At 42.7% G+C, this 27,544-nt stretch overlaps 1 protein-coding gene across 6 annotated transcripts in view; it reads left to right on the top strand.

Annotated features, from left to right (window-relative positions):
• ATP2B2 (ATPase plasma membrane Ca2+ transporting 2) overlaps nt 1-27,544 on the top strand; it is a 1,183,685-nt gene that overhangs the window by 1,016,915 nt on the left and 139,226 nt on the right. For all 6 annotated transcript variants that reach the window (XM_059716030.1, XM_059716027.1, XM_059716026.1 and 3 more), the window contains 2 exons: nt 16,676-16,917; nt 17,299-17,533. In XM_059716030.1, the coding sequence (XP_059572013.1) occupies nt 16,676-16,917; nt 17,299-17,533 (477 nt within the window). The remainder of the gene's footprint in view (nt 1-16,675; nt 16,918-17,298; nt 17,534-27,544) is intronic.

Below are 27,544 nucleotides of genomic sequence, written 5' to 3'. Positions count from 1 at the left end.
TCACGCGCAGGTGTCTTCCATGAAAACAGCTTTTTCTGCACATTCCTCAAACCCTTTGGTGACCAGATAATGGCAATGGGAGCAGGATTGTGAGGTCTAGAAACTCCTAGTCATGAACTGTCATGAAGGCATCAGTTACAAGAAGGTTGTCTAGCACTTGGATGAGACAGGAGTGCAGTTAAATAGCAGTAACTGTGACTGAGCAGCCCTCTTTGGGATCTGCTCTACTTATCTGACACGGGAGGAATGTAGAATTACTATGACCTAAACATAGCCTGTCTAATACAGTATTTTTTATATCTTCATGACTGGACAACTGTGTCCAGTGGGATCACCTTTACTTGGGTCAAAAATATCAACAAAGACACACCATCATTTTCAGGACCTGGAACATCAGGACCCTCATGGACAATAGTGAATGCCCACAGCTCCACACTGCAACCATGAGCTGATAACTCATGCAACACAACATCAGTGTGCCTGCACTGAGGAAGATCTGGTGAGTGGCAGATGAGCTGCTCAAAGAACATGAAGATGGTTATGTCTTCTCCTGGAAGGGTAAACAGGGAAGAGAACACCAACTTCATGGAGTTGGTTTTGCCTTTATGAATGAGCGCTTCATGACTCTCTATCTTTAAGTGGCGGGGAACCAATATGCCACTGTCATCAGCACATATGCCCTGACTCTTGACACCACTGATGAAACCAAGGAGTAATTCTATGCCAACCTTGACCAAGTCTGTCCTGGTGTTTTGGAGGGAGACAGATTTATTCTTCATGGTGATTTCAATGCCAGAATTGGAAGGGACTTTAACCTCTGGAGTGGAACCATGAGCAAGGAAGGAATAGGAGAGGTCAGACACTCCAGTGACATCTTCCTCTTGACCAAATGCATGGAACATGGACTTACTATCACCAATACCCTGTATAACAGGTATAAGACATATCATGGAAACACCCCTGATCTAAGCATTGGCACCTGATAGACTACACCATTGTCCATGCCTGGGATCACAAAGATATCTGTATCATCTGAGCTATCCTAGAAGTTGATTGCTGCGCTGATTAACATAGACTTGTATGATCATTTATGTCATTCAAACTGGCCCCCAAATAATGACTGCAGCAGAAGCAATGCCAACAGAAGATCAACGTTGAAGGACTCAGGGAACAAAGCAAATGAGACCTGTTCTGGCATTGAGACCAGTGCCTCAATGAAATACTGGTGAATTCCATTCAACAACAATGGAATAATGTCAGCAGCATGTAGGGTGCCCTCAAGGCCACCATCATCAGCACCTGTTAAGAGACACTTGGATTCTCTACCAGGAAATATCAAGACTGGTTTGATGAATGTGACTGAGAGTTAATCGATCACCAGCACAAGGCCTTTTTTGCTTTGAAAAACAATACCATCTCCAATAGGCCTGTGCAAAGCAGCTAGTATTTGCTTTGGATACAGATTTGCTTGATTCTGGGGACAGTGATTCGATTTGATGTTTTAAGTCACTGTCCTGAATTGAACTGGCCAAATCTGTGAATCATACAGGCCTATCCCCCACCCACTCTCCCAGCCCCAGCAATGGCTGCCCCAGCCACTCTAGCTCCCAGCTCTTTGAAAAAAAAGCCCCAACTCAGCCAGTACTACCAGGCAGGGGGTGATCCCCACTGCTCCCCACTTGACACTGTGTGGGGGGCTCTACATGAGCCACTCAACCCCCACCCCACTGTCCCAGTCCCCCCATGGCTGCCCCACCCATTCCAGCTCTGGGCCTTTAAGAAAAAAAAAAAACCCAAAAGAACCCCCAGACTCACCGGTTCCTGTCTGGTGGAGGTGATCCCTGCTGCCCCGTGCCACATGAGGGGGCTCTTCCATGAGCCCCCTGAAGCCCCAAGGCCAGTGCAGGAACTGGTGAGCCTGGGGTTTTTTTCTTTTTTTTTTTTCTTAAAGGGCTGGAGCTGGGGCGGGTGGGGCAGCCATGGGGGGCTTGGGGAATTGGGAGGGTGTGGGGGGCTCATGGCAGAGCCCCACCATATAGTGTGGGACAGTAGGGGACAGCAGGCAGCACCTAGTGAGTAGAGGATTGTTTTTAAAGCACTTTGGAGTTGGGGCAGGCGGGGCAGGTGGGGTTGTGGGAGCAGGCAGGGGATGGGGCCTGGCAGGGGTCCCCCTGTGGTCTCCTCCCCACTTCTTCAGACCTCCTTCTCCCCCACCCCCTACTTACCAGTGCAGAGTCCAGCTCCAGCTCCCTGCTGCAGCGGGTGCGGACTGCCTGAATTGTTGAAACTCTCTGAATCTTTTCTGAATTAATTCAGAGAGCTTTGAATCAATTTGGACCCTTTTATTGATCCCCTGGTTTGATTCAGATTTGGAGATTCAGCGACTGAAATGGGCTGAATTTCCTCTGAATCAAATTAGCACCCAAAGCTTTGCACAGCCCTAATCTCCAAGCAAAACAGATTACATTTCCAACAAGCCAAGGCAGAGGTCCAAAGGAGGACCTATGATATGAAGAACAAATGGTGGGAAGACAAAGCTAAGGAGATTCAACATCTGATTGACATCTATAAATTGCATGGCTTCTTCAGTGCCACCAAAAACATATATGGTCCGAGCACTCAGGAACCAACTCCCTTGAGACCTAAGGAGGGAGGAGAGCTGATCAAGGAAAGGGGAGCCATCAATGCCCATTGGAAGGAGCATTTTGAGGAACTTCTCAGTCAAAACTCTGCTGTTGACAAGAGTATTCTCAATTCCATCCTGTAACACCCAGTAAGAGATGATCTTGGAATCCCTCCAACCCTCGACAAGATTAAGAAAGCCATCAAGCAGATGAAGAAAGCCATCAAGCAGGTGAAGAACAACAAGGCATCTGGAGCAGATGGAATCCCTCCTAAAAATTTGAAACAGGGAGGAGAGGAGCTCATATCGCAGCTTCATGCCCTCATCTTATGGATCTGGAATGATGAGGAAATACCAGACAACCTCAGGGATGCCATGATTGTGATCTTCAAGAAAGGAGGCAAGTCCAACTGTGGAAACTATGGAGGGATTGCCTTGCTGTCAACCACAGGAAAGATCATTGTGAGAACCCTCCTGAACTGTCTCCTTCCATTTGCTCAAGAGCTCTTCCTGGAATCTCAGTGTGGGTTTAGGGCATCAAGAGGCACAACTTACATGGTCTTCACAGTTCTCCAACTGCAGGAGAAATGCTGGGAACAACATAAATCTCTCTACATGGTCTTTGACCTCACAAAAGCCTTTGACTCTGTCAGCCAAGAAGTGTTGCAAAGGATCCTTCTGAAGTACTGATGCCCAGTGAAATTTGCCACTATTCTCACCTGCTCCATAATGGTAGATGAGTGGTGTTTCTCAGTAACGGATCTATCACAGATCCCTATGAGATTAAAAAGGGAGTTAAACGAGGCTGCATCATCGTTCCAACACTCTTCTCAATATTCCTTGCTGTGATGCTACATCTGACCACCAACAAGCTTCCAGCTGGAGTGGAGCTAAACTGCGTACCATATGCTTGGTAATCTGTTTAACATCAGCTGTCTCCAAGCCAAAACCAACACCACTCTGATCTCAATCATTGAGCTCCAGTACACTGATGATGCTGTAGTGTGTGCTCATTTGGAAGCAGACCTTCAGGCAGTTGCCAATGTCTTAACCAAGGCATACAAGACAATGGGACTGACACTTCACATTAAAAACACTAAGGTCCTCCACCAAAAAGCTCCTAATGAACAGTACTCAGCTCCAGTAATTCAGATCCACGGTGAGACTCTGGAGAATGTTAAGTATTTCCTGTACCCCAGAAGTCATCTCTCTCAAAACTTGGCTGACTTTGACGAAGAAAGCCAACATCACCTCAAATGTGCAAGTGCAGCCTTTGGACACCTGAAGAGACATGTGTTCGAAGATCACAACATCAGATCTGAAACCAAGCTCATAGTTTATTTGAGCAGATGTGATCCCCACCTTGCTATATGAAGCTGAGACATGGACAACATACACGAGATATCTAAAGTTGTTGGAGAAGTACCATCAACAGTACCTGCGGAAGATCCTCTAAATACAGTGGGAAGACAGACACAATAACATTAGCATTCTCCTGCAAGCAAATATTTCAAGTACTGAGGCAATGATCATCCAACATCAACTTCGTTGGGCCTATCATGCCACCTGGATGTCTGACTCTAGACTCCTGAAGTAAGTTTTATTATCTCAGCTCAGCCAAAGTGTACGTTCAAGAGGAGGACAGAGAAAGGGCTTCAAGGACATCCTCAAGGCCATCTTAAAAAAATCTAACATCAATCTCAGCACGTGGGAGACTGTCACCCAGGAATGCCCTAAATGGAAGAAGAGTCTGCTGCAGGGATCTCAGTACTTTGAAACCTCATGACAACAACAGGAGACGGAAATGTGGAAGCAGGAGAAACAGCATGTCATGGACCAAATCAAGAATCCAGTGCCACCCATCCCTCAGGGAAATACATGTCAGACCTGAAGTTGAATCTGTCAGTCCCAAATAGGCCTCATCAGCCAACTTTGGACACACAGATAAAACAGTCATAGAAGACAATCATCCTTGTCTGTGAGGGATTGTTCAAGAAGACTGCCTGGTTTACCTGGATAGTGTTCTTTGTTTTGCAGTGCTTTTGGTTATAGGTGGCACTAGGCTTCTCCATTTCTTCCTGAAATGTAAGAAGATTGTTATAACATATGTTCAAATCATTAGAGATATTGCATGGTTGATTTCTCTTTGGGTTCTTTGCTTAGCATTCAAGTATAACATTTTTAATACTTAAAATCAAACAAACAGCTATATCACACTAGAGTTAAAAATGAGAGTGGGTGTATCTACCAGAGCTGTGTGAGGCTTCAGACTGTGCTTCAGATCCGGAGAAGCTATGGACAGTTCAGCATCTGAAGCATCATGTCCAGATCAAAGCGCTGGCTTTGGTAGGCTTTCTAAAGTGGTTTGGAGTTTCCAAAGCGCTTCGGAAAAGCTTTGGAGCCACTTTGGAGATACAGCCATATGGTATAATGGGGAATCAATGAAATATCTATAACTTTCTTTTTTCTTGTCTGATTTGCATGAACTTTGCAAGGGTTATAGCATATTCAGAGAGCATGAAGCCTGCCAAGTTTCAAGAAGATCAGTTCAGGGGTTTGAGGGAAACTGCACTCCAAATTCTTGAAAGCAACACTCATGTCACACGTATTTATTACAACACAAGGGGGTGAAAACTGCAGGGGTGGTAGACTCTGGTGAGGCCACAAAGTCTGCCTAGTTTCAAGAAGATCGGTGCAGGAGTTTGGGAGAAACTGCACCCCAGATTCTTGAAAGCAAAACTCATGTCATGTCTATGTGTTTCAACACAGGGGGGTGAAAATTGCAGGGGTCCATGGTGAGGCCACAAGCCTTCCAAGTTTCAAGAAGATTGGTGCAGGGGTTTGGGGGGAACTGTACCTCAAGCTGCTGACAGGCAAAACTCGTGACATAGATGACCCTGTGTGTTACGGTGCAGCAGGCTGAAAACCGCAAGGGCTGGTGGCCCCTGCTCAGGCCACGAAGCCTGTCAAGTTTCAAAGAGATAGGTGCAGGGGGGGTCTGGGGCCCTGCACCTTTAGTTGCTGACAGGCAAAACTCGTGACATGGGTGCTTGTGCAATTGTCTGTCTTGGGGCGGGGGAGGGGGGGCGGGGTTGGAACTACAGCAGGCCTGGCTGCTAAGCTACTGTGTTACCAGTTACCAATCAGTCATGATTCACTCAGGGACCAACTCAATACACAGTTGCTACCTAGTGTAACCAGTTACTTAGCATCAATTAACACCTACAAAACCAGACACTAAGGAGACGAAGAAATCAATACAGATAATCAACTGCACCAAAATAGACACAGTCAGTTGCACAACCACCCATGTCACAAGTTTTGTCTGTCAGCAGCTAGAGGTGCAGGGCCCCAGAATCCAGATCCCCTGCACCTACCCCCTTGACAGCTGGCAGGCTTTGTGGCCGCAGCAGGGGCTACCACCCTGCAGTTTTCACCCCTCTGTGGTGTAACACATACACGTGACATGAGTTTTGCCTTCAGAAATTTGGGGTGCAGTTCCCCCCAAACCCCTGCACTGATCTTCTTGAAGCTTGGCAGGCTTCATGCTCTCAGCAGAGGCTACCACCTCTACAAGGTTAATCCAAATAAGACAAAAACCAACAAAGTTATATATAGATATTTAATTGATTCCCCATTATACCCTATGGCCCAATCTCCGAGGCAGATCTGAAGCTTTGGAGCCGCTTTGGCCAGATCAAAGCAGAAACCCGGTCCAGAGCTCCAGATCAGATCCCTTGGATCTGAAGCTGGATTGAATAGCTGCCTACTCACACAGGCCTAATATCTACATGTGCTTTACTGCAGAGTTGACAAATTAGCTTCGTAGTGAAGTGTCACCATTTACATAAATCCCAGTATTAGGCTACGGTAAGTTAATTAACTCCACCATAAGATGGTAGTCGGGGACAGTACTATCTTACCACGGAGTCATTTACTGCACAGAAATGCATGAGTGAACACTGACTGGGACAGCAGCCCTTTGAGCTGGGATGGAGCAGCCCCAGGCTAGCAGCAGTTTTTGGGGGCTAGCCACATGACTCTGCATGTCTGGCACTTTCATGCCCTAGCCAGCCCCTCTACCACCTGACTCCGCCTACTGGAGCCCAGGGCTGACCCCCCAAGCCTGCTGCCAGCTCTTGGGCTGCTCCACCCAAGCTCAAAGTGCTGTTGTTCCAGGCACACGTAAATGCTGCACCCAGGAGCAGTGTGATCCAGAGCAAACGGCTCCAGAGTTTATCTTGTTGCATTTATTGCACATGTAGATGAACCCAGTTAGTACATCTACATAAGATGCTTACTGTGCAGTTGCCTAATTGCACACTAAAATGTCTTGGTGTCTACACGTGTTTCTTATTAGGGCATACAAAACTAATAAACTCCACTGCAGGGTAATACTTGTATCACACTGCCCTGGCTGGATGGGGCACCCTCTTGCCCCAGCCAGAGGCTCTGCAGCATGTGTAGCCTGGTCGGTAGAGCCCCGGGCTGACAGGCTGAACCCCCAGGTTCCCTGCCAGTCCAGGCTGCTCTGACCAGTCTCCACATGCTGCAGATGAATAAACTTTGGAGCAATATGCCCCAAAGTGTATTCATGTGCATTAATCACATGTGTAGATGCATCCATTGTGCATCAGTAAGAATCATGTGAAGGTATTGAAAATGCATGGCTAAGATATCCAAACAACCGCTGCTGTGAAATATATTGGTACTACATAGAGAATAATATGGAGAAGAAATAAAACATTGAATACTGTTTTTAAATTTAGTTTAATCATAGTGGTGTCACTACATGACACAGTTAAAATTACCTGGTGCTTTTACTGTATATTTCTATACCTTAACATGATTTCCTTTAAGTTTGCCCTTGATTCCTTCATTCTAAATTACTTGACTTTGTGGTCATTGGGTTTGGGTTCATCATTTTATCTCAGCAGTGATTAAGTTAGAGAAACAGACAACCTCACAACCATTGTAACTGTTTTTATTTTGAAATATGGAATAGCAATTAAAAACAGGATGAAATACAGTCTGAACACGAAAATGACCAGGTAACTGATGATGCATATATTTTAGTGATCACTTAAGGGTGGCATATTATTCTATATTCATAGCTGTGTAAGCATCCAGGTTTGGATGTCTACAGGGCTTTTTTGATATTTCTGTGTTCAGGGGTATTCTGTTGATGGGTGTGTGACCCTGCATGCCTGGATGGTTGCCTAGTCGTGCAAACTGAACATGCATAGTAGTGGCTATAGCCCTAAATACATCCACATATGGACATATAGCAGATTAGATGCTGAAAATAATTCTATTTTTAGGCATTTAAATCTGCTACAGAATCTGTGACTGATAGACTTAGACTCAGGACATGAGAAAGGCCTATCCTCTTTTGCCCACATAGCTCAGTGGCTAAAGCACTCACCTGGTGAAGGTCCCAAGTTCTAGGCCCTCTCATTCAGGGGCATTAGAATATGACCTCTCTCCCTTTCCAGAACACCATTCCCCAGCACAAGATAGAGTAGGGCACTCACATGAGGTGTTCTAAGTTTGACCCAGGGCTTCTCTCACTTTCCAGCATAATGTGCTAACCATACTGCTGGAAGTTAGCCATTGCTCCGTTCCTTCTCTGATGCTTCTTTTGAAGCTGAGCCATTAACAAAGGCATTGGGAAAAAAGTGGAGCTTTTGCCTGACTGGAACAAAACTCTTTGATGAGAACCCAGGGCTTCCTCCCTTCACAGCCAGTAGCCACCTCAATGAACTACAGTCTCCTCCTTGTTCCGTTCCTCCTGGCCCCACATACATATAAAATATATACTTGTAACAAAGTAATTTTGTATTAAACCACATATTAAGTGATATAGGCCTTAATAAAACTCCATCTGTACAGTTTTATATACGCTGTTTTCCTATCTGCTATCTGTTTTCTATCTGTTTTTTCTATCTCAAGCTGTGTCTGCTTCTTTTCCTTGTGCCCAAAACTTAAGATCTCTCCAATAAAAGATATCACCCGAGAAAATCCTCGCCTCTTGCATATTTTCTGCACCATTATGGCTACAGCATCACTCCAACACTACCACATCATAGGCTAGTCATGGAATCTTTTATCATCTCAGTGTAATTGTAAATGTTAGTGCAACAATATTGAATGATTTCAACTTATAAGGAATATTTGAAGTATACCATAAAACAGTTTGGTATCCAGTCCACCTGCTATTACTTCTATACAATATTACAATTGGACCATTGGACAGACACTGGAGGACTGGCTATAGGCCTGTATAATGTCTTAGCTGTGTACTGATTGTTTGAGCACTGTGCTGGAAAGTCAGAGACATAGCTTCAAGATCCCTCTGGTGGGGAGACTAGAACTTAGGGCTCTTGCTCCCTGGGAGAGTGCCCTAACCAAAAGGCTCTTGGGGCAAAGCAAAATGAGGAAGCTTCTCTTTCCCTCCTGTTTATGTCTAGCTACAATTTTGGAACTTCTATAGAGCACATATATGACTAGCTAACATGCAGCCTACTGACCATACTCAGCAACGGATGGTTGCAGGTCTGCACTTCACCTGGAATAAGTTTGGAAACTGTGTGTAAGTGCCCCAAACAGTACTTATGTAGCTGAGTAAATGCTGTTTGGACACACAAAGTGAAACACGTTCTAGCCAAAGTGTTTCTTAACTGTTGAGTTAAGAGAATTCATAAAAAGGCTGTAATTGCTTAAAAACAACTTAGTGTACTAAATTAAATGAGTAAATTAGAAATAAGGATCATGAACTCAGACACCCCTGCATTGGAACAAGTTAAATTAGCAAAATGTGAAAAAAGGTAAGCAGATAATGCCCTTCCTTGCAACCTATTATATTTGTCTAACTTGGATATTTTATTTACTTTAAATATATTTTATTTTTTAAAATAAACCTATTTAACTTATTTGAAGTTAAGACAACCGGTATTATTTCCTGAATTTACTATAATCTAGTAAAATTGTCCAGCCCCTTTTCAAGAAGCCATTGCTTGATGCTGAACCTCTGGCCAGTTTTCACCATTTCTAATCTCTCCTTTTTGGAGAAGGTCATTGAATGGAAGCATTCAGATTCCTGGACCCTTGTCAGTCTGGCTTTCATCCCAGATGTAGCACAGAGATTGTACTCATGGTCTTGCTTAACAATCTTTGCTGTGAGATCAACAGGGGAAATTGTGCCCTGCTGATCATAGTAGATCTTTCAGTGGCCTTTGATACAGTTGTCCATGAAGTGCTGATAAAGCATTTACCTGACCTGATGAGTTTTCGTGGGACCTCCCTAGATTGGTTCCACTCTTTCTAAGCAGAATGATTCCAGATGGTGGTGATGGACAAGTGCTCATCATCCCTTCAAGACCTTTCCTGTGGGGGTCCCCTGAGGTTACATCATGTTGCCTCTACTGTTCAATGTGTACTTGAGGTTTCTGGGGAAATTGTGTAGCTATTTGGAATGAGGTGTCATCAGTATACTGGTGACACCCATTTCTACCACCTTAGTTTACCTGACCCAGGCCTCACAGTCTCAGTCCTCTCCCAGTGCCTGGCTGCATGGGGACTTTAAGCAGGTGAACCAATTGAAATGTAATCTAGACAAGACAGAAGTGATGGTAGTTGGCAGACTGCATGACTTGTGGGGGATTAAGACACCTATCATTAATGGGATCCAGCTTCCTTTTGTCACTCAGCTTTACAGCCTGAAACCTGTTGCTCCTGGTTTTTGGCTGCACCTGAATCTTCAGGTGGCAGTAGAGTGGAGCTAGGAGCACCTTTCACCAACTCCATCTGGTGAGAAGATTATGACCTTTTCTTTTAGATTCAATCTGGACACCATCATTCATGCTTTTGTAACCTCAAGACTAGATTATTGTAGTGCACCATGTGTGGGGCTGCCCTTGATAACAATACAGAAGCTGCAGCTCCTGTAGAATGCAGTGACATACCTTATGATGGAGGTCAGTCAGGAGGAAGAGCACATAACTCCAGCGCTCCAAAGTCTACACAGGCTCCCAGTAGATTTCTACATAAAATTCAAGGTGCTTGTTTTGACCTACAAGGGCCCTAAATGGTTGGGGCCCTATGTACTTGAAGGACTACCTACTCCCTTCTGTGCCACTGTGATGCCTAAAGTAAGTCAACAGCAACCTCCTACAAGTACCATCAATGCACAAAGTCCACATAGCAAAAATGCATGGAAGGTCATTCCCAGCATTTGCTCCTCATATGTGAAACTCACCATCTTGAGGCCTGATAGAGCCCAATCCTGGGCTGATCTCAGTCTTTGCTGGGCAAAGTGGCATATAAATCAAATAAGTAGTAATAATAGTAATATTAAAATTAAATAAATATATTGTTCTAGCAGTGTATAATTATAACCACTTAAAAAACAAACAAATCCACCCCACTTAACTGGGGAATATCACTTGCTGAGCACCCAGAAGCAAAATGTTTCCAGTTACTAAGGTGAGACTATTCTCTTCATTTCAGTTTATTTAGTGTAATTCAGTCCAATAACTATTCATTCAACATTGATAAACCAACTGAGAACTGAAAACGCAGAAAAGTTTTCTTTTTCCAATTATGAATAAAAGCTGGATATGAGAGACTGAGATATACTAGTTCTTGTGCTTTTTTAATTCAAAATTCACTTTTCGAATTATAAATATAATTCTCTTTGTTTAATAAATCAGTTTGTTTTAAATACAACATATATTTTGATAAAATATTTTCCTACATATATACATACAGCATATTTAATTTGATTTTCTTTAGTTAATAAAAATAATTTTAAAATGCTGGTTTACTACATTTTAATTGAATGTAGTTTCATTCAATTTCCATCTAAAAGCAGTTTGATACAAATCATGAATGGTAATTAATTATCCGGTAAATAAGAAATGTCATTCACCATTTTCTTTATTCGGAATCTGAATAAATATAGCTTAAGAACTATAATCACTTAACTGTTAGCATAAAGGCTACCAAATTTAGTGTCAAGTCTGTATGTGGTTGCAAATAAACATGTCTTAATTGCCATTAAACAATGAGATTCAGTCTTCTTTAGGATTATAATTTGAAAGCAAAAATACAAAACAACATGATAATATTATAACTGATCACTGAAATTGAGATTTAAATCATTGTTTTTACATGGTTAAAATAAGTGAATTCCAAAATAGATAACTTAATGGCTTTTCAGGGACTGAATCAGGGTGGAACAAAATATCACTTAGATGCCTACATCAACTTATATGCCTAAAAGGTGGAATAGAATCTTGGACTTAATCTTTCTCTCTCTTTATATATGGATACACACACACACACACACACACACACACACACACACACACACACACACACACACAGAGTATGTGTGCATTTATGCATGTGTGTGTGTGTGTGTGTGTACACGCACGCATGCAAGAGAGAGAGAAGGAAAAGGATGGGGAGAGGAGGATATCATTCATAGCTTTAAAAATATCTCATCAGAGAACTCCCCTTTCCTGGGTAACTACTTCACAGTTCAATGTTTACCCTGGCTTTTAAAGCCTACGAACCATACTTCTGATTTTCCCTAGGTTTACAGAACCCACCACCACCAGAATCCCACATATGGAAAATGGCTCTTCTGCCTCCCTTAACTACCCCCTTAACTCAGAAAATTCTCATTTCTCCCATTAAAGTGCTCTGAAATCTAAATACGTTATTTTTTCTCGTTTTACAATATGCATAATGAAAACCATATTGTAGTGGTTTAGAAAACTGATGGATATACCTTTTCTTCATCCAAAATACAGAAGGTATTAATCTTTATTTGTGGCAGGTTTCACAAAAATCTTTTAATACAAGGATTTGGTAGAAAATTCCTCCTATGTGCATAGAAGGTGATCTTAGGGCACTGCATATATAATCATTAGAATTAAAACATGAACCTTGATCACAGGAAGGTTTTACTGTTCAGGGTGATTTGGGGTTCACCCACCTTTAAGGAAGTGGAAAATTCTTCTGGGAGAAGTTAGGAAGTTTTAAAAAAACTGTCTATGTTGAGGGCAAAATAATAGAAAAGTTTATCTCAGGTGCCCTCAACCTAGTCAGTTGATTCTTGACTGGTGGATCCAGGTAGGTAACTGGTAACACTAAAATGAGTCCCTCCAGGTTATGCATAAAGAATAGAAGATCTTAAACTCTGAAATGTTGGGAGCTTTTTTCTAAAAGCTTTAAATCCAATGAATGAGATAAAAATGTTATATAAGGTACATTCAGATACTCATAGTTCTTCTGGTAGCAACATTATTATACCAATTGCTCAAAGAATTTAACAGTCCTTTTTCATAATCTCATTTCAAGGCAGCTTATACATCCTCAGTTTAACTTAATTTCCATAACACATTTTTGTCTTATTGGCAATAAGATGATTTCTGTTTAGGTCAGTGATTATCAACCAGGGGACACAACACCCTGGGTTGCCTTGAGATCCTTTCAAGGGTGTTCCAAGGTTCTATACAATGTTAGCATTGTGACTATGCAAACACGATGCACAAGATAAACCCAGAGCTATCAAATAGGGATTCACAGTGTTAAAAATATTCTGACCTGTTGTGATCTTTCTGAGATCTTTGCAATAGAAAAACTGCTCAGAAGACAAGTGAAAAATAAGGGCTGAAATTTTTTGAGGGGTGCCTTGACTCTAACAAGGAATGTCTTGATTCTAACTAGGTTGAGAATCACTGATTTAGATTGTTAGTAGTCATCTTATGTGAGAATTGGAAATAATCATTCTCAACTACAAGTCAGAAAGTTTATTGTGAGTGAAGATTACCTACATTCAATTTTTTACCAGTTTTTTTAGCTATTATTAAACTCCATAATATGACTTAATATGAAAAATTCCTGAATAACCAGGAACAATATCCCTGTTATGTGTTAAATAAAGAGAGTAATTCCAGATCTATACCAGGGGCACTTTAAGCAAGACTATGCCTGGCTAACATTCCTTAACAAAACTATAGGAGAACTAAAAACAAACAGTACTTTAACATACTCTAACAATGCAGAAGTGCTCAAAGCAGGGTCATTCCTGATTAAACTATTCCAGTCAATTGTCTGCCTAGCCTGCTCTTGAAGATTTTTAGGGATGGAGATTCCACAATCTCCCTAGGTATCCTGTTCCACTTTTTAACCACACTCATAGGGAGAAAATGCTTCATAATATCCAATCTAAATGTCCTCTGCAGCAGTCTGAGGCCATGCTCCTAGTCCTTTCCTGGATGGTCACAGAAAGTAATCTATCTACATCTTTATACTTGCAATTCAGGCATTTCAAGACTGCTATTGAATCCCATTTCTATCTTCTCTTCTCTGGACTAAATAATCCTTGTTCTTTCAGCCTCTCCTCATAAATCATGTTTTCAAGGCCTCTAATGATTTTTTTCACTCTGCTGGGCTCTTTCCAATCTTTCTTGAGGTGTGGGGCCCAAAACTGGCTACAGTATTGCATCTGGGGCCTCACCAGTGATGAAAAGAGTGGAAATGACACTTCTGCTAACACAACTCAATATGCTGTTGGCTTGTTTGCAACAAGAGCACAGGCTTGGCACATATTCAGTGTATGGTCCACTGTAACTCCTAGGTCCTTCTCTGCAGTACTGCAGCATAGCCAGACATTCTGCAGTTGTGCATGCAATTATTACATCCTGAGTGCAGGACTTTGTAATTGTCTTTGTTCATTCTCATCTGGTTGATTTTGGACCATTTCTCCATTTTATCCAGGTCATTCTGGATCCTGGCCAGTGTGTCTGCAACTTCCCTCAAATCAGTGTAATCTACAAATTTGCTAAGCATTCACTCAATCCCATCATCCAAATAATTAACAAAGACATTAAACAATACCAGACCCAAGCCAGACCCGTGGAGAATTTCACCTGATACCTCCTCTCAACTATACTTTGAGTCATTGATGACCATTGGTTGATCATGATTTTCATAACCATCTTATAGTACTTAATTTTGTTTGTATTTCTTTAGTTTATTAATAAGAATGTTGCCAGAGACAGTGTCAAAGGTACATCGTATCTGCTGTTCTCCCCCATCTACACAGCCTATCCTTTATCGTAGAAGGAAATCAAGTTAGTTAGGCATGTCTTGCTCTTGGTGAATCCATGCTGGCTGTTCCTGAACTCCAACAGGTGCTTTGAAAGATGTCTTGAGGGCCTACTCCATGATCTTTCCAGGTGTCAAGATCAGGCTGACTGATCTGTAATTTCCTGGATTCTCCTTCTTCCCTTTCTTAAAGATGGGCACTATATTTGCCCTTTTTCAGTCATTCATGACATCCCCCACATACACAACCTCTCAAACATGATAGTCGGTGGCTCTAAAATTGCCTCAGCCAATTCCTTTAATAATGTAGACAGCTGTAGACAAGCTATGGTCCATCGGTTAGATTCAGCAAAGGTCCAATCTGGCATGGGGAAGGAGGTGAACTGTGCTGCCCATTCCCTGCCTCCACAGTGAACCCCTTCACTGCAGAGCCTGCTGCATTTGCGTTTCTCTTGCTGCAGGGGTCTGGGTATCTGCAGCAAGGTTGAGTACATGCTACTTCAGGGATCTTACACTTGTGGCCTGCAGCCACGTCCAAATCACAAACTCTGGCCTGTGCCAGCAAAAGGTTGCCAAGGCAGCAAGGGATAAAATGTGCATAATGTATTTGATAAAGTGGCTCCTTACAGGGTTAATTTTATAAAATTAATTAAGCTAAAAATAGTTGCCTTTAAAATATACCTTGCATAATCTACACCACAAACTAACTTAGGGCTAGTATTTCAAAAGAACCTAAGGAAGTCAGACATGCAACCCAGGACAGAATAGCCATGTTAAGGGGAATAGAGGTAAACTTCTGGGGCCAGAGGAGGAAAATAGGGTATCAGCCTGAAGGAATGGAGCAAGAGGTGAATCTATGGTGCCTCTGGTATAATGAATGAGTATAAATTCACTGCTTTTCTCCTTGCAGCAATTTCCTGTAAATAAGTAAAAGTCCCTTCTTTAAAACCTTCTTGAATCATCTTGACTTTAGTGAAATAAATCTGTTTACCCCAGCATTTCTCTCAGAAAGGTTGATCGCTTTGATTTTAAATCTAGCTTGCAGCTGTTTTATCTTTTTCAGGTGACTTTTTTAGGAAATAATTTTAAAACAGTAAACCAAAATATGCATTAAAATAGAGTATCTCTGAAGTTGACAGGGTTATATGTTCATCTACTTTAAATGCTCTCCCTATGGGAATGAGACAATAACACATTGTTTTAACAGCCTTATTTTTCCAAATTTATTTTTAAATGCTCTGTTTTTAATATTTAAACAAAAAAGACAAAGACAAATGGAAGGAATACATGCCTGCCCAGGGTGGGTTTATTCCACAGTAAATTACTGTGGGGTAAACTCATCCAGCAGCATTTGCACATGTAGACACACCCAGTATGTCTGTGATTTACCAAAACTCTGTGATCCTTCTCAGCAACACTACTAGCAAGTCAGTTATCTCTCATTCTGTATTTATGCATTTGTTTATCCTTCCCTAGGGATAGCACCTAACATATATCTTTGCTGAATTTCATTCTGTTTTCTCTAGCCCAGCTCTCCAGTCTATCAAGATCTTTTAGAATTCTCGTCCTATCCTTCAAAATGTTAGAAATCCTTCCCAGTTTTGTTGACCCAGAAGAACATAGATTTATTTTTAATGACATATTTCATGTCCGTCGTAAAGTCTTGAATTGCCAAAGGGTAAGAAATGTGGAAGAGAACTGCTTGGTTACTTCAATAGAAGCAATTTCAAATAGAGTATGAAATAGATGGGTTTTATTTTGTTATAGTTCAGAGGAACTTCTGCTTCTCTTTTAAAATCGCATGAGCCCTGACTTTACATAGAAAATAATGTAGTTGCTTGGTACCTTGTTATTTAGCGAGCTAGAAGAATACTGTGTACTACAAATTTTTTTTTAAATGAAGGATTCAAATCTGATATTTTCTTCTTTCAGCCACCAGAAAGGGAAGGTGGCCTGCCTCGTCAGGTAGGCAACAAGACGGAGTGTGGCCTCTTGGGGTTTGTTCTGAATTTGAAGCAGGATTACCAGCCTATTCGGAATCTAATTCCTGAGGAGAAACTCTACAAAGTGTACACTTTTAACTCAGTGAGAAAGTCAATGAGCACTGTCATTAAAATGCCAGATGGGAGTTTCCGAATGTACAGCAAAGGTGCTTCTGAAATAGTTCTGAAGAAGTAAGTCTGCTGTGTCTCTCGCTATATTTATTTATGTTTTAACAACTTGGAGTAATCTGACACCACTAAAATATATTTTCATTGATTTCAATAAGAAAAGGTTCAAACCATTGTTGTTTGGTTTTCAGTTGGAACCTAAACTATTAGTTACTAATCTGGAACTCAAGTATTAGTTACTAATCTGGCAGGAATTTGAAAGACATTTTAGTATAAAACAGTTATATCCTAAAATAGTGAATCCATTTGTTTTGCTCGTGGAATGCATTGCAAATTAAATATTTTTAAAAATAAAAACAGAAAAAGCTAATTTTTGGATGAATACCTTGAAAACAAACTGAATAATGGAACCTCACTCGTATAACGAATGCCCTTCCTTTAAAGGTGTTCTAGAATCCTTAATGCAGCAGGTGAACCTCGTATCTTCAGACCTCGTGACCGAGATGAGATGATAAAGAAAGTGATTGAACCTATGGCCTGTGATGGACTGAGGACTATTTGTATTGGTTACCGGGACTTCAGCAGCAGCCCAGAACCAGACTGGGACAACGAAAATGACGTTTTAACTGACCTGACCTGCATTTGTGTTGTTGGTATTGAAGATCCAGTAAGGCCAGAGGTATGTGTTGACTTTCATGTTTCAATACTAGCATATACTTATGTGAAATTAAGGAACTGTACTTCTTCCTGCAACTGCTTTTCTTCTTTTTTGGTATCCATTTTTCTAATTAGCTTCATCAAATAGAATGACAGTGACACTTAGGAGTAGACCTCTGGATTTCCACAGCCTGTTGGTTTCCTGGGGCATAGGGCGCTGCAGTACATGGAGTGGAGCCTAAGGCCAGAGCTATGTGGCACAGTGGTGGAAGAGTGATGCCCATGCAGGTGCATGGTGCAGTGGCGCTGGGGGAATGCCTGCATGGGGGATCAGGGTACAGGGGCATCCATGCAGTAAGTGGGCCCCGGGACCCATGACTCACCATGCTGTGGTTTCCCTGGTTCCCACTGATATGGTCCGTGGGGTATGTAGCCCCTGGCCTCGTAAATGTTGATCATTCCTTGTTTAGGCTATCCAGGTCTTTCTTAATAGCTTTAAAACCAACTTCCATGAAGAAGAATATGTATAATTTAACTTTTAGCCTCTTTCCTGTTAATTGTTTAATTACATTAATTCTGATTCAGGAACTGGGCAGCACTTCCTAATTTGTTATAGCCAGAAATCCAGATCCACTCATTGTCTTTCTTGATTTCAAATTCATCAGTTGTGGTATGAGCAGTTTCCAGCTAGTGGGAGCCTGGTCCCAGCACAGCTTCTCACTGCTTTGCACTGTTGTGGTTGTGGACACAGGCAAAGCCATCCAGCTCTGTGGGCCAAATACAGTGACTCTGTGCGCTCTATGTTGCCAAGCCCTGTTCTAGGTTGTTATTTATCATCTGCTTTAGTAAACTTCCATCCCCTTATAGTTCTGGCAGCTTTGGATGAAATGTAACGCAGTCAGAATTAGATTTGTAATATCAGTTGCAAAATTGCTTCTACGTTGTATTATTGCAGTTGAATTTCTGATTGAAATAGCTAACTCCTGATATTTTGGCTAGGCATCTATATGAAGTTTTAAAAATCTTATTTAAAAAAGATTGGGTTTTTTTATTACTTCTGACTTAGGAACTTCAATTTTACTTCTTTAGTGGTGATTTAGTTGTTACTATGATGCAGAGTTCACTTCAGCAACATAAAAGTTATTTCAGTTTTACAATTAAGATCTCTTTTCCAGCATTCTATTAAAAGAATTAAATTATCCAGATGGCTGGTATTGAAAATCCTTTTGTGCTTGCTTTAGAAAATTATTAGGAAGTTGAATGATAGGCATAAAATATAGCATAAAACAATCAAAATACTGAAGACCTTTCCTTTTGAATCCAGAGACTAAAATTATATTTGTAAATATTAAAAAAGTAATCTATTCATGCCATAGCAGACTTCTGTAGGCCATTATATGAGGCCAGAACCATTTTTATTACATTATTGAGTTCAGTGGACTGCTTCCACACTGAAGTTCCAAAATTTAATAGGAATTTCAATTAAAGATACACTTTTTTATATGCTTGATAAAATAATAATAGTTTTTATGCTAAGTCCACAAATTTTTACATTGACATAATAATATAATGGGATATTTAAATATTACAGATGCTCTATGCATAAGTGGTATTCATAACTGAAGTGCCTTTTTATATCCAGTGGGAAAGGATTTTGATTCACTTCTCCCATTAAAATAATAAACTTGGAACAATTCCTTTTGCGGTGTAACAGCAAAATGAGGAGTCCCTTACTTCAAGGTAACTGTATTCTTCAAGAGGTACTGTCAATGTAGATTCCACTATTGATGTCTATGCCTGTGAATGCATAATCATAGTCTGTTAATTAACAATGTCTTTTAGGACTGGGCATAAAGGATAGAGTAATCCAAAATACCACTCTCTTCCTTTACTCCATAGAAGAAATCTTAAATTAAAGGACCTCATACAATCCAGGATGATGCAGGCTATAGCCATAGCTAACTGGAAATTTTTGGATGAAATATTTTGCCAGAGAGTTCTGATTTGATTAAATTAAAACTTTTGGTGGGGATTTGTCTAAAAGTATTTTTCATTTCAAACAACTTTTTAAATCTCTGAAACATACTATTGTGACATTTTTAAAACTGAAAATTTAATTTTTTAGTTTAAAATTACTTTTTCATTAGAAATTCAAGTAAACATTGGGCATGTCTACATGTCGCCCTATGGTGATGAAGTGACACATTACGTTGCTGTACGGTATGCTACGTCACCATAACAGCCAAATTTAACCATATGTTATGCGGACAGTACAGTAACCACCTGTACTGTGCCATGCTTTAGTACTTCCAAAAGGCAAAGTACAGTACCGTAGCAATGTCACCATAAGGCAACATGTAGATGCACCCACTTAGGCAAAAAATAACAAGATCAAAATCAGAATCAAGATTCAAAATTATTTACACACAACTTTTTAATATGACCTAGTCTGAAAATATATTTGAAGTTATGGTTTATGAAAACTTCCAAGACTAACTTTTCATCCCAATTGAGGATGGGACACATTTTTTAAATCTTGAAAAATTGTATGAGATGGGAAAATAATTTCCTGTCTAGCTCAAATGTAGGATCACTGGAACAGAACTCCTCCAAGAACTACAGTTGCTCTGAAGCAGATAACCATTTTTTTTTCTTTTGGTAGTTCTCCTTATGGATCCCTTGTCCTTAGTAAGTGGCTAGTAATAAACCTGGTAATGATGTGGAAATTAAGACAGTTACCTAAGTAAACTTGGTAGGATAATGCTACCAAACTGGGCACTTAATCTAGGAACCAATGCTAATGAATATAAGTTGTATATAGATGAATGAAACTCCTAATAGCTGTCAACGGAAGCTATAAGCACTCAATATCATCTGAGTAATAGTAAAATGATAGTTAATTTGGGAGATGGGAGCCAATTTGTTCAATTCACTAGATCCTGATATTATCGGATCAGGCATCAGAGGCAGACAAGACAAGATGGTACTCAGCATGTTGGTACAAGCTCAACCAAGTTTGTATGTGCAACTTGCTGAAGGGCCTGCTTCTTGCTCATTGGGTTCCCGAGCCACTCAAGAAGCTATGGTGGTACCCAGGAACCCACCAAAGGTATAATCTCCATGGTCTCCTGAGACTGATTATTGCCAATGATGATTATGATGATACAATTAGAAACCCATCTCAGGATCCTTTGGAATGAAATGGTTTATCTTCTGTACTTTAAAGGCTAAAAATAATCTTCACAACTCAAAATTATGTCATAACAGTCTTTCAAGATTCAGGCTATTGAGCTTTCCTTCAGCTAGAGATATAAATGCAGCATGGGGCAAAAGCTTATACATGTACATATTTGTTGATGTAAAAGTCTTGAAAAAAAATATAGATTTGAGGTGAGGTCCTTTGAAAAATCATATAAAAGAGTTCCTGCCATCAAAACCTGAACCTCATTTATCACCTTGGGAATGAGTTAATAGCCACTATGAAAAACAGAGAATTTTGGGGGATGATATCTTTTATTGGACTGACTGTTGTCGCAGGGCACCTCGATGCTCTGCTCCTAGAGAGTGGAAACTGCTAGGGAGAGAGAGCCCTGGTAGAACATAACAAGTACAGCTGCGGGTTGCCGGAGCAACTAATGTGAGTCAGCTGGCCAGAAGGGGGCAGGGCCTGGCCCTCATAAAGCCCAGGGTTGAGGCCAGGCTGGCAGTTCTCTGCCAGCGGCCAGGGAGGCAGGAGCTCCTGGGGCTAGAATGCGAGCATTGCAAGAACTGCTCTAGCTGAGTGAAGGATGGCAGCTCGGAGAGGTTTGAGCACCATGGTTTAGCCAGATGGCTTTGAGTTGAGTTATAGCCAGGAGGCTCGAGTTTGTTTGCTTCTGATATTACATCGGTGGTTTGGGTGAGGCTATAGGGGTTGGAGGAGGCCTCATAAAGGGCCCCACGGGGGTGTGGGGTCCCTAGTGCCAGTCAGGGCGCAGTATCCTCATAAAGGGGGGGAACCCCAGTGGTATGGGAACCCTGGCGCCAGTGAGGGCGCAACTTGCAGGGTACGTAGACTCCAGCCCCAGAGAGGGGCAGCTTTGAGAAGCCCCAGCGCGGGCACGATGAGCCCCAGAGAGGGGGCCATATTATTAGGAAGCCCGGTAGGGGCACAGCAAGCCCCAGAGAGGGGGCTATATTATTAGGCAGCCCAGTGTGGGTGCGGTGAGCCTCTGAAACAGGGCTAGTGCTGCGGAAAACCCTGGAGCAGGGTGGAGTGCTGCGGTTGCCCCGGGTGAGAGGGGGTAGTGGCGCGGTGAGCCTTGGGAGAAGGGGGCAGCAGTGCGGTGGGCCCGAGAGTCAGGGGGCATTGCCGAGAAGTCCCCAGAATGGGCACAGAGAGCCCCAGACGGGGGGCTGTATTTTAGAAGCCCGAGTTCGGGTGACATTACAGGGAAAGCCACAGGAGGGGGCACTATTGCAAAGGCCCCAGACAGGGGGCGACACTACAGAGAAGGCCCCAGAGAGGGGCAACGTTACAGGGAGGCCCTGAGTGGGCTCAGAGAACCCAAGAGAGGGCAGCACGGAAGCGGAGGCCCCAGAGAGCGGGGCGAGAGTACATAGAAGAGGCCCGAGAGACGGGCCGTGTACATATAGAGAGACATACCAGCGTCTATCCCAACAGCGAGGCTTGGGGCGTGGTATTAGGGGTTAGTAGGAGCCACGCGTAGCCCATAAGGCTAGGGTGCCTGGGGAGAACCCATCATACCGGGAGACCCCCAGGGGGTCCGGGAACACACAGGGACAGAGGTCCCAGCTAACCATGCCCAGGGAGTCGTAAGGCAGCCTCCCAACTTTATCTAACCATCAAAGATGTGGTGGGCAAGAATTTGAGGGTGCCCGTGGGCCGACTTGGCACGGTGAGGGGGCCATAAGGAGATCACGGCCCTCCTGAAGGACCCCGCCATGACAACTGTATAGTCAGGAGAGATCTTAGGCAATCTTTCAAGCATAAAGATCTGGGAAAGAAGATCATACAGTTTGTGCTAAATAACAAATAGAACAATGACTTGCATTCTGTTTGTTACTTAGCTCAAACTGTGTTTCCTTCTTTCCCAGATCTGAGGAAGGCTGCTTGTGCCTAAGATCTCTCCCAACTATGTAGTTGGTACAATAAAAGGTATCTCCCCACCCAAAATCTTTGTTTCTTGCATATTGCTTGGACCATCATGGCTACATCACTTTAGAATTGCAACTAGGAAGACATTCTTAATTGAAAGGTGATCCAATGAACAGAAAGGCGTAATTCAAAGGTAGGTTCCATGGAGGGGGAAGAACCATATTTAAATTTCATGTAGGCAGTGGCTTTGTAACAGGGAGAAATACCTATTTAAGCACATTACTGTTTAGATACCATAAAGTGGTTATAGCATTGTGCAAGGTGGCTGGAGAAACACAGTTTCAAAACCTCTGTGGAGGTTGGGGAGGAGAGACTAGAACTCCAGTCTCATTCCTGAATGAGTTTACCTTTCACTTACTGGGACTAAAACATGAGAAGGTATTCCCCCTCAAAATACACACCTAATTTCCTGGATTCATGCACAAGTAAAAGTATATGTACCTGGTCAGTGCAAAGCCAACTGAGACTGCTTGGTGTATGTGTCTATGTCTGCATGTCCACTGGGCAAAGATAGGGCCAAAACATTTGAGGTATAATTTCTAGAAAACTGCCATTTAGGCACACAAAGGGAATCAAGTTCTATTACATTTATATTAAAATCTGAAAGAACCAGAGTCTATGAAATGGAAAACTATCCAACTGTGTCTCCCAGCTCTTCCTGGAGGCATCTGTTATCAGTCTTTCTAGGAACAAGGAAGTGAAAAGCAGTCCCTGACAAACATTTTGTGTATCTTTTACCCAGAGAGAAGCCCAACCAGCCCCGGTCACTACCTATACATGTGTTGTGGTACACTAAGAAACTCCAATATAGAATAGTACTTGTGTCGAGCAGTACTATCCTACAGCAGAATCAATTAGTTTACTGTGGCCTAATAGTGCTGCACATATAGACAGTGATGCTTTACTGTGGAGCTAGTCAACTCTGCAGTAAAGCCCACATGTAGATAAAATAATAGAATCATAGAAAATTAGAGTTGGAAGGGACCTCAGGAGTTCATCTAGTCCAACTCCCTGATCAAAGCAGGACCAGCTCCAACTAGATCATTCCAGCCAAAGCTTTGTTGAGCTGGGCCTGAAAATCCTCCAAAGATTATTTCACCACCTCTCTAGGTAAAACATTCCAGTGCTTCACCACCCTCCTAGTGAGAAAGTTTTTCCTAATATCCAAGCTAAACTTCCCTTGTTGCAACTTGAAACCACTGCTACTTGTTCTGTCATCTGCCACCATTGAAAACAGTCTAGCTCCATTCTCTTTGTAAACCCCTGTCAGGTAGTTAAAGGTTGCTATCAAATCCCCCCTCAGTTTTCTCTTCTGCAGACTAAATAAGCCCAGTTTCCTCAGCCTCTCCTCAGAAGTCATGTGCCTGAGCCCCCTCACCATTTTTGTTCCCCTCCACTGGAATCTCTCCAATGTGTCCATGTCCTTTCTGTAGTGAGGCCCCTAAAACTGGACACCATACTCCAGATGTGGCCTCACCAGTGTAGGATAGAGGCGAATAATTACTTTCCCTCAATCTGCTGGCAATGCTCCTACTAATGCAGCCCAGTATGCTGTTAGCCCTTTTGGCAACAAGTGCACATTGATCCAGCTTATTGTCCACTGTAATCCTCAGGTCCTTTTCTGCAAAGCTGCTGGTTAGCCAGTTGGTCCCCAGCCTGTACCAGTGCATGGCATTATTCCATCCTAAGTACAGGACTTTGCACATGTCTTTGTTGAAACTCATGAGATTTCTTTTGGTCCAATCCTCCAATTTGTCAGGGTCTCTCTGAATCCTAGTCCTACACTCTAGCATATCTACTACTTCCCCCAGCTTGGTGTCACTCCATCCCATCTTCCAGGTTGTTGATGAAGTTATTGAACAAAACTAGCCCCAGGACTCACCCCTGGGGCATTCCACTTGATACTGGCTACTAGCTAGACATTGAGCCATTGACCACTACCTGTTGAGCCTGATGATCCAGCCAGCTTTCAATCCACCTTACAAGCCATTCATCCAATCCATACTTCATTAGCTTGCCTGTGAGAATGCTGTGGGAGACAGTATCAAAAGCATTGCTAAAGTCAGGGTATATCACATCCACTGTTTTCCCCAAGGTCATCTAATCCAGGCCTCTGCTGAAGACAGGATCATCCTTGACTAAACCATCCTAGCCAACTGTCATTCAACCTGCTTTTGAAAATGTCCAAGGATGGCAATTCCACAGTTTCTGTAGGTAGCCTATATCAATGCTTGAGCACCCTCATAATCAGAAAGTTTCTACTAATCCTCAAGCTAAGTTTCTCTGCTGCAGTTTGAGGCCATTGCGCTTAGTCTTGTCCCCTGAGACCATAGGGAAAAAGCTGTCTCCATCCTTTCTGTAGTCACCCTTCAAATATTTAAATATCATTATCAAATCCCCCCTCAGTCTTCTTGTCTCCAGATTGAATAACACTAGCTATTATAGACTTTTCTCTTAAGTCTTTCTTCCCAGGTCCCTGATCATTTTTGTTGCTTTGCACTGAACTCCCTCCAATCTGTCCACACCCTTGTTGAAGTATAAGGGAGCAAAAATGGACACATTACACCAGGTGAGGCCTCATAAGTGCTCAGTAGAGTAGAAGAATCACTTCCCTGGATTTGTAAGCAACACTCCTGTTAATATGACCTAGTATACTGTTGTCTTCTTTTTTTTTCTTTTTGCAGCAAGAGCACACAAGTGGTTTATATTCAACTTATGGTCCAGATCCTTCTGCAGTCTAGCCAGTGATTCCCTAATCTGTATTTGGGCCTGCATTTATTCTGTATGAAGTATAGGATTTAGCACTTGTCTTAGCTGAATCTCATCTACTTGACTGCGGACCATTTTTTTTTCAGTCTATCCAGGTAACTGCATCACAGCCCTGCACTTCAGAGTGTTTGCAACTTTACCCAGATTGATGTAATCTGCAAACTATTGTTGCCCAAGTCATTAATGAAGATATCAAATAATACTGGACCCAGGACAGACCCCCAAGGAACCCCACTTGATACCTCCCGTCAACTAGACATTGAATTGTTAATGACTACTTGTTGAGCATGATGATCCAACCAATTATCTATCTATGTTATAGTACTTCATTTAGTCTGAATATCCTTAGCTTGTTAATGAGAATGTTTCATAGTTTCATAGTTGGTAGGGTCAGAAGGGACCTGAGCAGATCATCTAGTCTGACCCCCTGCCATGGGCAGGAACAAATGCTGAGGTCAAACGACCCGACAAGGTGTGTATCTAGCCTCCTTTTAAAGACCCCCACAGTAGGAGCGAACACCACTTCCCTTGAAAGTTGGTTCTAGATCCTAGCTGCCTTGACTTTGAAGTAGTGCCTCCTGATATCTAGCCTGAATCTACTCTCAGTCAACTTATGGCCGTTGTTCCTTGTTACCCCTGGTAGTGCTCGGGGGAACAGGGACTCTCCCATTGCCTGGTGATCCCCCTTGGCAAGTTTATAGGCGGCCACCAGATCCCCTCTCAGCCTTCTTTTGTGGAGGCTGAACAGGTTCAGGTCCCGTAGCCTCTCCTCATACAGCCTGTCCTGCTGCCCCCTGATCCTGTGAGTGGCACTTCTCTGGACCCTGTCGATGTTGTCCACATCCGTTCTGAAGTGCAGTGCTCAGAACTGGATGCAGTACTCCAACTGTGACCTGACCAATGTCATATAGAGGGGAAGGATCACCTCCTTGGACCTGCTCGTGATGCATCTGTGGATGCATGACAAGGTGCGATTAGCCTTCTTGTGTCCCCACATTGGCGGCCCATGTTCATCTTGGAGTCTATAATGACTCCAAGATCCTTTTCTGCCTCTGTGCTGACAAGAAGGGAGTTCCCCAGCCTGTAGGTATGCTGCTGATTCTTTCTTCCTAGGTGCAGTACCCTGCACTTATCAGTATTGAATCCCATGTTATTCTCATCCGCCCACCCATGTAACCTGTTCAGTTCCAATTGCAATCTGTCCCTCCCTTCTAGCATGCCCACTTCTCCCCACATCTTAGTGTCATTTGTGAATTTGAACAAGGTGCTTTTCACCCCCTTGTCCAAGTCGCTGATGAAGATGTTGAACAGTGCGGGCCTGAGGACTGAGCCCTGGGGGGTCCCACTGCCCACATCCCTCCAGGTTGAAAATGACCTGTCCACCACCACTCTTTGGGTGTGGCCCTCCAGCCAATTGGTGACCCATCTGACTGTGTAGGTATTGACACAACAATCTCCTAATTTTTTAATGAGAATGGGGTGAGAGACAGTGTCGAAGGCCTTCCTAAAGTCCAGAAAGACTATGTCCGCCGTGACACCTGCATCCAAGGTTTTTGTGACCTGGTCACAGAAGGCCACCAGGTTGGTCTGACAGGACCTGCCTCTAATGAACCCATGTTGGTTGCCCCTAAGCATACACTCCCCTGCTTGCCCCTCGCAGATGTGCACCTGGATAATTTTCTCAAAGAGCTTCCCCAGGACCGAGGTAAGACTAACAGGCCTATAATTTCCTGGGTCCTCCTTCCTCCCTTTTTTGAAAATGGGGACCACATTGGCCCTTTTCCCGTCCTTTGGCACCTCGCCAAAGCACCACTAGTGCTCATAAAGCTGTGCCAAGGGTCCCGCAATGATCTCGGCTAATTCCCTCAGCACTCTGGGGTGGAGATCATCAGGACCTGCTGATTTGAACACGTCCAGTCCCACCAGAAGTTCCCTGAATAGGTCCTCTCTTACCCTCGGCCTGGCTGTGCCTCCCCGGGACCATCGGGGATCCCAGTGGGGGGGATGACCTGGTCCCTGCTTAGAAAAATGGAGGCAAAGAAATTGTTAATTAGTTTAGCTTTGTCATCTGGTGAGACCACCAGATTTCCCAGTGTGTCCTGCAGA

The sequence above is a fragment of the Alligator mississippiensis genome, chromosome 12 (assembly GCF_030867095.1).
Source record: "Alligator mississippiensis isolate rAllMis1 chromosome 12, rAllMis1, whole genome shotgun sequence".
NCBI lineage: Eukaryota > Metazoa > Chordata > Crocodylia > Alligatoridae > Alligator > Alligator mississippiensis.
The sequence above is the reverse complement of the archived record's forward strand: the minus strand, read 5'-3'. Positions and strand labels throughout refer to the sequence as shown.